Source organism: Thunnus thynnus, chromosome 20 (genome assembly GCF_963924715.1).
Source record: "Thunnus thynnus chromosome 20, fThuThy2.1, whole genome shotgun sequence".
NCBI classification, from domain to species: Eukaryota; Metazoa; Chordata; class Actinopteri; order Scombriformes; family Scombridae; genus Thunnus; species Thunnus thynnus.
Window position 1 is genome coordinate 10,847,178 of NC_089536.1, and position 10,643 is coordinate 10,857,820.

Here is a 10,643-nt window from a genome sequence, read left to right on the forward strand (position 1 = left end):
GGTTGTAATGTAATGTTGTGATGTAATTGTAAAAATCCAGCAGTTGAATTAATTCGAATTAATAGTTATTTTTCAAATAACACATATACTCGAGTTATGGATTTGATGACAGATAACAGAATAACAGTGTGGCTGACACCCGGTGGCCGTTTATATCAGAATGATTTTGTTTACTTATGAGTGTTTACTGATGATGGGATGATTCAGACACACGAGCCCTGCAATCACTGAAAGAGTTGCAACATGGAGGCGTGTCCTCTGACGCAACCACGTAGGAAACCAACCGCCACGCCTGCCTGCCAGACACATCGCATACCTCCCGGGAACCTTCCGCTTCAAGCAACGAACAGGACAGCCATCACCGGCGTTTCAAGAGGGTTTTAACTACACTTCACTTCTTTCTGGTACTGTTCGACTTTCCCTTATGTGTCTTCTCTCCTTTTCGAAAACGGCTTGCGAGATAAGTAGGTGATGGATAGTAAAAAAAAAAAAAATCTGACAGCAAGGACCTGCTAATGTTAGCTAGCCGGCGGGTATTAGCAACTAAACGAAGCGAAGCATTACATTCTGTGGGTATGACGAGTTAAGCCCATACTGGTGATAGTATAGTATCATAATTAACCAGTAAATTACACCGTTTTAGACTTCCATGTGTTGGTGGTGCTTGGCAGTGTGTATCACCTGATAGAAACTCATACTTTTGGTCTTTATTTAGCTCTGGGCTGCAGTTGGAGGGGGGTGTGCCGTGGAGGCAGCTCCCCACCAACCTATCATCTCTCAGGAGCAGGTTTAATGGTGACAATGAGTGACATGTCAGTGGCCCAGGTCCACCCTGTCCTTGATGTAAACCAGTCCAGGTGCTGTCTGTTTGTCGGGTGTGTTTATTCACTGAACAAGGTTATTGATTATCTCGAGCCAAGTACTGATTATCTAGCTCTCTTGTATCAGATGATTCATATGTTGTTTTTTCTGACTTAATGTGAATTCAATTATGCAAATTGGCCTGTTTTCCCATTGGAAATAGGTACATTTCAAGATATCACTGTCCAGGTCACAAAGTTTGAAGGGAATAACAGCTATTATCTATACTTTTTAGGCATAAGCAATTAGGAAATAACACTTACCACTCAGGAACAAAAAACAAGTAAAAATGTGTTACACGGTGTATTCATTCTCCTACATCAGTATATCTAGTCAGAACTCAGATAACTCTCCAACTAACATAAGTGCCAAAAGGAGGGGTAAAAGAGAGTGTGAGTCATCTTAAAAACCTTCAGCCACACAGTGGGGATTGTGCCATGTCATAATGAATGTTACATTCTTTTTTATAGGGATTTTAACATTTAGAAGGTAGCAATGAAAAGTGGTGGAAGAAGTATTCGGATCCTGTTTTGTAAAAGTACCAATACAGCAATGTTAAAATACTCCATTATGAGTAAAAGTCATGCATGAAAAATCCTAGTACATAAGTATTAGCAGTACAATGTATTTAAAGAATTAAAGTAAAAGTACTAATTTCTTCCCTCTGACTGATATATTATTATATATGACGTCATTAGATTATTAATACTGAAGCATCATTGTGTAAGCAGCGTGTTACTGTTGTAGCTGCTGGGGGTGGCGCTAGTTTCAACTACTTTATATACAGTTAGCTAGTTTAATCCAGTGGTTCCCAATCTAGAAACCCCTCTAAAACCCTCTAAAGGGTCACCAGATAAATCTGATGGGTCATGAGATGATTAATGGGAGAGGAAAGAAGAAACAACAAAGTTCTGATACATAAATCTGTTTTCATTTTTTTGGAATTTTTCTCTAATCTTTGATTTTTGGTGAAATATTTGATCATTTGAACATTTATTGAAATGAAACCATGTGAGAAGTTAACAGTTAACAACTCATAGACATCTGAAATGTGACCCCGATTACACACTGCTGTTTGTAAAATGTCAAAAGCCAAAAAGCTTGTTTTATTATCCACTGTGTCGAATATTAATCTTAAAAGTAACTAAAGATGTCAAATAAATATAGTAGAGTAGAAAGTACAATATTTCCCCCTGAAATATAGTGGAGTGGAAGTATCAAGTAGCATAAAATGGAAATACTCAAGTAAAGTACAAGTACCTCAAAATTGTACTTAAGTAGAAGATATTACAATAGTGAGCATATTTTGATCTCGACCAAATAGAAAAGTCTGGAACATCACAGATGAGTTGCCATGCTGCTGTGGGATTATCTTTTGTTAACCCAAACCCAGCCAAGGTCTGTTCATCTATTGTGTTGGGTGTGAAAGGGAAGCGATGTTCAGCAGACCTGTAAAGCCTGCACGCCGTGTGGAATCTCACATAGCAGTGTGCTAGTTTATTAAGCCTGACCATTGTAGCTACAGTGAGGTTTTTTTGAGGGGTACCTCTTTGTCTTATATTGTGGTATCTTGGGCTAACAGTATTGCTGTCAATCATAGGAACAGGATTAACAAATTTATTTAAAAGCTGGTTCTATAGTTGCTTTAATTCCCCCTTCTTGTTGTGTCTTTCATATGTTATTTGCCTTGGCTTGAGGGTCTTGTAAGAAAGGAGGAAAGGGTAAGATAGCAGATCTTGTGGTCAGGTAAAACAAGTTAAACCAAATGTTATAACAAAACAGACAAAACAAACAGTAGTTTTTATATAAATTACAAACAGACAAAATAGACTTCAGAGTCCTGGAAAACACTTTCAAAGAGCTGCAGCAGTGTATAAAAATAGAACTCCTAAATCAAAATGAAATAACATAAGTTGTTGTTGTCTTGTTGTTGGAGCTGTACTAAACTTAATTTGAGTAATTCTTCATTTCACTGTAAGAAAATTTAAATTTGAGTAGGTCTAAATGTATAAGGGGGGGTATTTTAATAGGTAATAGAGATATCTTATATAATAAGCTTATTTTGAGAAGTCTTTCATTTCTGTTTGATAGATGTATTTGACAATAATAAAGCACACAGTATACATACAATTTTAAAATGGTCAAGCATAAAAACACAAAGCTAAAAGCTTGTTTACATTATGGTCCTCCTTTGGTTCTTTGTATGTACAGCTTATTAAGCACTTGTGGCAGTCTTGTAAAACCACAGAACTAAGAAACATTATGATTATAAATTTGGAACTTGACTGATACCATCACAATGACTTTTTGTGTGTGTGTGTGTGTGTGTGTGTGTGTGTGCCTTGCTGTATAGTTGTAGCAACATACCACCATGAAAGGAATGATTCTCCAGCTCAGCCGCAGCCTGAGTCGTACTGCCCCTCTCCTCCGTCGCAGCGTCCACTCTGGTACACGCCCCGCCTCCACCGCCGCCTCCAAACAGAGGGCCGAACGCCCGCTCACCTCAGAGGAAATCTATGCCCGTGAGGACAAGTATGGAGCGCACAACTACCATCCCCTGCCTGTGGCCTTAGAGAGGGGGGAGGGTGAGTTCAGAGTGTCATATGACTACTAAAAATAATATTGCAGTTAACAGATATGCATTACACAGCATTTTTTGGAAAATGTTGCAAAACACTCATCATTAAATTATCACCAACACTTCCTAAGAACCTGGTTTCTGTCTTTACTCCAGGCATCTATATGTGGGACGTGGAAGGAAACCGGTATTATGACTTTCTGAGCGCTTACAGTGCAGTGAATCAGGGTCACTGTCACCCCAAGATCATTGCTGCACTGACCGCCCAGGCCTCCAAACTCACCCTGACTTCCAGAGCCTTCTACAATGATGTGCTGGGAGCTTATGAGGAGTACATCACCAGGATGTTTGGTTATGACAAAGTTTTACCCATGAATACAGGTAAGGAAAACACCTGACGAAAACTGTATAAAACATCTTCAGAGGTTATTATCATGAATATATTTGTTGACGTGTTTTTTTTTTTTTGTTTGTAACAAATTAAGGTGTGGAAGGAGGGGAGACTGCCTGCAAGCTTGCCCGTAAGTGGGCTTATAATGTAAAGGGCGTTCCCAAAAACAAAGCCAAAATCATTTTTGCAGGTAAGTATCCTTTGTATGTTGTAAAAAACACTACATCAGGTTTTTTCATTTGCCATCTTACCCAAGAAAATTGTCACCAAACTAATGTCTATTTCATTGGATCATTCTGTCTGGGAGCTCAAGCTGTGAGAAAACATCTCCTCTGCAAAACATTTCAATAACCTGCATGCACACCAATGCTCTTTTACCGCTATAGGATACGGTGACCAATGGGCCAAACCCCAGTTTAGTGTCAGGTTTTGCAATGTTGTATGTTGTTGAGAACAATATGACAAATGTATCTCATTCACTCTTGTTGATTAGAGGGTAACTTCTGGGGCCGCACCATGGCAGCCATCTCCAGCTCCACTGACCCCAGTAGTTATGAAGGTTTTGGTCCCTTCATGCCAGGCTTTGAGCTTGTCCCATACAACGACATTCCTGCACTGGAGGTACAGTTTTTGATTCTATCTTCAAGAAATACACTGTCTTCTTTGTTTTCATATTTTTTCAGTCGTAGAGAGACAGTACATTTCTGAGCGGTATAACGACAAGCAGCCTTCCTTCACCTTTAGTCCAAACCAGCTGTCAGAGTGCCTTGTGAAATGTCAAAATTATAGGGAGTAGTTAATGTTTCAGTCACTACATCATTAGACTTAGTTTGGGTTATTTTATACGGCAACATATGTACATAAATGCGCTGCACGTACTAGTTTTGATTAGGGATGCCACAGTGAGGAAATTTTTTCACCAACTAATAAACTTGTGACAACACTGGTGTTAGCGGTTACACCGGACATTTTACAAAAAAGCAGATATTCGCCAATGACGCTCATCCGCAGAGGGCTTACTTTGATCTTTAACATTATATTTTTAGTTCAAATCTCCCCCTCTTCTCACTCTGCTACTTTTTGCTGCGACTCTGTTGCTGCTGCAGACACTCCCGGAGCAGACACTGTCAGTTTATAGTTGTAGCGTCCGTCATCCGTCTAAGTATTGATAACACACTTGTTACTTAACAAATTAGAGTTTTTTTTTATTTGATGAACATGGGCGCTGATAGGCAAAAATGAAGTAAATAAAACTGCCGCCCAAAACTACAGTATAGGCGGTGGGCAAGTTTTGTAATCGGTGTATGTACCAACGCCGTGTAACACCGCTAACATCGACCACTGCAGCAAGGCTAGTTTTGATCTCATCAAGATTCATGATTAACTCTATTACTGGGGTTTTTCTGGCAAGACTAACCTGGAGGACAAACAAAAAATATATCAGCTGTAACAGAGGCTACAGCTTTAGAATTTTGCATTTTAATCAGCTATGTGGTTGAAGATTGTCCATATTTTAACTTTGTGTTCTTAAGTTCAATAATGTGTGTATTTCATAACATCCTCCAAAACTAGCTGAGTTGTTTTCTATGTAAACATAGGCTTGAATGGCTGGCTACAGTTGCATGTCTGCTGATACTGTAGGGTTATCTTGGAAACTGCTGCTTTTCTGTGTAAACACAAGAACCTAATGATTGACCGAGGTAGCTTGGATGTATCAGCGGGGTTATCTTGGACACAGATAAAAATGTCTGACTAGTATCTTTTTTTTTTTTCCTTCTTTAATCCAGAAAGCCCTTCAAGACCCAAATGTTGCAGCATTCATGGTGGAGCCCATCCAGGGGGAGGCTGGTGTGGTGGTGCCTGACCAGGGCTACCTGACCAAAGTCAGAGAACTTTGCACCAAGTACAAAGTGAGTCTTGATAAATAAATAAATTAAGAAATATCATGAATAGGCTTTAGTGGTATCTATTTTTTCATACCTTCCTGACATTTCACCAGGCTTTACGGTATAAGGCGGTATGTGTGTAAAAAAAAAAAAAACAACAACATAAAAGCTGAGCTGCTGGTGATTGAAGTTATTGTAGCATGTATAACATTGTCTAGCCTAAAATGCTGTGTGTCTAATATGCAATTAGCCCACTTAGACAAGTCTTGCTGGGTTTAAATACTTACGGCCCAAAGAATAATGAATAGATAGGAAATAAGTGCCGTTCTTAAACAGATTCTTGTTGGAGGACCTGTTGACACTTGTTGGGCAGATACCAACATTTCAGTGGGCTGAACGGAGATGATGTGTGGGTGGTGGTGACAGACTGGCAGTTAAATAAAATCATGTGAGTAATAAACTGCTTTTGTGGTTACAAGAAGTCATCTCAAGATAAAGTTATATGTGGTATTCAGGACTAAAACCCAAATACTCCCAAACAGGGACGGAGGCGTTTTTCTTTTTCACTAGATGCCATCTGTCTCAGCTCAGCTTCCTGTTCCACCAGTAGAGACTGACCTCTGGTGGTGTGTACTGTTCACTACAACACATCACCTCAGTACAGCATCTCTCTATCAGTTTAATAGAAAGAGTAACGTCTGTATTTTGCATTTTTGACGATATTGAAAATCATACCTTTGGGATTTCTAAATACCCTTGTTTACCGTAATACCTTGATACCGCCCAAGCCTAATCATGAATGACTCTGAATGTTTTGACTGCATGAAAACACAGATATTGGTCATCCTCTAACTGAGGTACTGTTTATTAGCAATAAAAGATTATATTTAGCATCATTTCCACTAACCAACTGCTTCAACGATTAAGTCTGACATTTGCTCCATGCTGTTTTCTGTGTGTAAGGACATGTATGTTGACATCAAATAGCCAGCAGGCATTCAGGTTTGACACTGAAGCTCGAGTTAAACAAAAATAGTGTGCTTTTTGTGTTGCGTGAGAAGAGAGGTAGAGGTTGGAGTGAGACTACACTGAACTTAAAACTCCTATTACAATGTGATTGATGTTGTTGCTGTACAACACATCAATCTAGAAACAACATATTGTTCTTCTATCATGCTGCTTGGAGTACAAATGCACATTCCACATGTGCGTGGCTCTTTTTTGGCTCTAAACAGTACATATTTTAATGTTACTAGGTTATACAAGTATTCTTATTTAGTATGAAGGGTAACAAAAGCATTCTAGATGATCTGTGCTATAAAAAGAGAGAAAGCTTTTAAGCAATTAAGTCAATCACTGTTAACTCCAGACTTCCATGCTAACCTTTAATCATACACTGTTTATGAGAATATGAAAATTTGTTTAATTCAGTCTTTTATGCTTTATGTGGTGAACTGTTGTTCAGGTCTTGTATGTAGAACATTGGTAAATTACACATGTTTTCATCAAGACTGGTTTGACTAAGAAGTCACACCCTCTTTTTTAAAATGTCAGACTTATTTTCTTGTTGGAAGATCTCTCCTCCAACAAGACTGTGAGCAATACTATGTTAACATAGGAAACAGTGATTAACTTTGCAAAGCCGTGTCCAACATTGCACAACCCCTGAATGTGTAGTGGCTCACCTGCAACGGCTGTGAAAATAATGCTTTATGAGTTTGCTTTTTAAATTTATGAATATAGAGGTCATAAAAAAACTTTGGGATGTGGTGGTGACTGTAGTTAAACCAATATGTCTCAGGGATTTTGAGAATACTATTGCAAAATGTGTTTTTTTCCAGGTGTTGTGGATTGCTGACGAGGTGCAGACAGGTTTGGCAAGGACCGGCCGGCGGCTGGCTGTGGATCACGAGAATGCGCGTCCAGATGTGGTGATTCTCGGCAAGGCTCTTTCTGGAGGAGTTTACCCTGTAAGCACCTTTTTATCTGTTCTCTCGTCATATCACATTATAGATTTGTTTTGCAGGAGTCAAAGACTCAAACTTTATGGACTTTTGTCCAGTTTTGTTGTGTTGGAGCATTGATCATAGTAGTTATGCAACTTTGACCTTCTGTTTTAACTGTCATTTGTGTGTCTCAGGTATCTGCAGTGCTGTGTGATGATGAGATAATGCTGACAATTAAGCCTGGGGAACACGGGTCCACATATGGAGGTAACCCCGTGGCCTGTCGGGTTGCTATCGCTGCACTGCAGGTCAGTATTTGAAGTGGCTTTCAATGATCTTTTTTTTTGTTTGTCTACCCTTTAAGAACTCATTACTTTTATCTTGTTTTTGCCTCTGTTTGAATTGATTAAACTGAGAGAACTTTTAAGTTAATATGCAACACGTCATTAAGTTTAAACCACTTTAAAGCATCTTACAGCTACCTACAAAGACAATTTAACATCAGAAGAAAAATATGCATGTTACTTTAATCAACAGTGTCATACGTTCACTTAAATAAACCCTCTTCTTATTTGCAGGTGATGGAGGAGGAGAAGCTGTCAGAGAACGCTGAAAGGATGGGGCAGCTGCTGCGGTCTGAGCTGAATAGACTGCCAAAAGACATTGTGACTACAGTCAGAGGAAAAGGCCTCCTCAACGCAGTCGTCATCAAAGAGACCAAAGGTACAGTGTTGCGTTAAAAGGGCAGACCTGTTTGTGAACATTATTTTCAAAACTAAAAAGCTTCAATCTAGGTCAACTTTTATTTTACCCGAGTGCATTCCTCAGGATACAAAATAAATCCAAGCTCACATTAATCCATCCTAAATCATATTTCGGACAGTTAATTCAGTTGAATGTCCCTGTGCTGGAAAACAGGGCGTCTTACTTTTTAAATTCATGATGTCATTTTTGAGACAGAATGGGTTCATTTACATTTAAATCGGTGACTGGAACAACATTTCCCAGGAGCTGAGGTTTTATTTCTAGATAACATCACTAAAGTCTGTCTCTGTGCTATTAAGCTCAAGGACAGACTAGTTTTAGAGTGTGTTTTTCCTTTTAAGGCCGCTTCACAATAATTTGCTTGTGCTACATATATGATAAGACTCGTTTTAAGACAAATGAAGAGTAAAAGAGTAAAATCTGACCTATACTAAAATGACCCCCCCCCCCAGACTACGATGCCTGGAAGGTGTGCTTGCGTCTTCGTGACAATGGACTGCTGGCCAAACCCACCCATGGTGACATCATCCGCTTGGCCCCTCCCCTCGTCATCAAAGAGGACGAGCTGCGCGAATGTATCGATATCATCCAGAAAACCATCATGTCCTTCTAAACTACAAGAATTCAACTGTTCAGCAACACACAGACAACCTTCGACAGATAATCCACATTAGCTGGAGTTGTGGCCTGTTAAAACATAACTTTTTTTAAAAATCTTTCATAAGTGGGGGTATTACTGTAGAAATACAGTATACAGAGACTGTATGGAGAGTGCTTCTGTGAGGCTAGACTGACGATTTTGTACAGAAAAACTGCTGTAAAGGAAAAGGTTGTGTTAGACTGCCTCAGGAAAGACTGCAGCAAAGATAGAGGTTTATTTTAAGTGTTCTAAATTTGTATGTACATTTTATTGCATAATTCATCTATTGAGATGAATGGTGGAGTGGTCAATTTACGTTTTCAGTGGTAATGAGTGATGTAAATAATGAATGTGCTGTCTTTAATGAAACCTTTTTAATTTTCAAAAAGGAAAAGTGGTTTTACCAGTGAAGCATGAAGGAGTCTGGAGTTACAAAGGCTTTATTTGAATTGATTATGCGGTTAAATCTGACCTGACTATTGTACTATTGTTCTGTGCTACAAGTTACAAATCCAAGTTGCTGAATGGAAATCTTGTCTACAGTATCCAATATAACGTAGTTTCCTGGTATCGTATAGATTGCAAACTACATTTCTAATAGACAGCAGTTAGTCTGTCAAGCTACTGATGCCTACTAATATAAACCTTGTGGATCCAGTCTTGTTACACACCAGCTAGTCTGGGTATTTTAAAACTTCAAGAGCAGAGCTTCTGCACATCCTTAAAAAGCCTTGAAATGTATATGATGTTCTAGGTGTTGAAATTGTTTTTATAAAAAATTTAAAAAAAAAATCATAATTGCACTTTCTGACAACTCTAAAAGTTTAAGTGGCTTTAATTTCCAATACAAATATGACCACATGTTATTGTTGTAGCTGCCTGATTTCATTTTACACAGGTTATATGTTTTACTGTGGAAGAAATATTTTCTGGCAACTGTTGAAACTGAACAAATAAGTTTTTGCTCTTTATACTCAATAATTTGGTATATATGATTTCTGCAAGAACACACTGTGTAAGGATTAACAAGTGTTGGGAGGACTCACGCTGGTAGCAAAGGCTGTTTGGTTTGAGATATTTACAGTATCTGTACTTTGTTTCATTGAACTTTCTGATGAATGTTTTATCTATAATAAAACGATGTAAATATTGTCTTTTCAAAGGCGATATCATCTTTAAGTTGTTACATAATACATTTTTCTTTAAATAAATTATTGCAGTCTTATCTGTTTTGCTGTTTTTCTGAACCAAACACATCATACTTGAAATTTTGAAATTTGAGGATGCAGGTTCACCGAGTTATTCAGATAATTGCTGATTAAATTCTGCAACTTATCTGATGTAGAACAGGTCTGTAAACTTACTTTTCTTGGGACGTGGCGTATGATAACTGAGTAAAACCCAAAGTAGGTCTTATTACACCAGACTTCCATATTTAAATGAGTGAAACTTCCTGCAAGTTGCAAGATATGCTTGTGTTTTGCTTTGATGTCATTATTTACCCCACAGAGCACAGCATACAGATAATATCCTGTGTCACACTGTCAAATGCTGTATATAGTAGAGTTATGCATTT

The 10,643-nt window shown here is 38.4% G+C and overlaps 1 protein-coding gene across 2 annotated transcripts; it reads left to right on the plus strand.

Annotated features, from left to right (window-relative positions):
* The first annotated feature begins 272 nt into the window (after nt 1–272).
* oat (ornithine aminotransferase) lies at nt 273–10,292 on the plus strand. Of its 2 annotated transcripts, none has more exons than XM_067576388.1 (10): nt 273–404; nt 3,221–3,446; nt 3,596–3,820; nt 3,925–4,020; nt 4,324–4,451; nt 5,618–5,740; nt 7,558–7,686; nt 7,857–7,970; nt 8,241–8,385; nt 8,880–10,292. In XM_067576388.1, exons 2-10 carry the CDS (start codon nt 3,233–3,235, stop codon nt 9,038–9,040), a joined length of 1,335 nt encoding a protein of 444 aa, XP_067432489.1. In that variant the 5' UTR covers nt 273–404; nt 3,221–3,232; the 3' UTR covers nt 9,041–10,292. The 2 variants fall into 2 exon arrangements, with proteins under 2 accessions (XP_067432489.1, XP_067432490.1); XM_067576389.1 differs by having other exon boundaries at nt 296–404; nt 3,215–3,446.
* The last annotated feature ends 351 nt before the right edge of the window (nt 10,293–10,643 follow it).

Coding starts and splice junctions, on each gene's coding strand:
- oat (XM_067576388.1), top strand. CDS start 3,233: ATGAAAGGAATGATTCTCCAGCTCAGCCGCAGCCTGAGTCGTACTGCC. Junction 4,452..5,617: donor ACGACATTCCTGCACTGGAG/GTACAGTTTTTG, acceptor TCTTTAATCCAG/AAAGCCCTTCAAGACCCAAA. Junction 5,741..7,557: donor AACTTTGCACCAAGTACAAA/GTGAGTCTTGAT, acceptor GTTTTTTTCCAG/GTGTTGTGGATTGCTGACGA.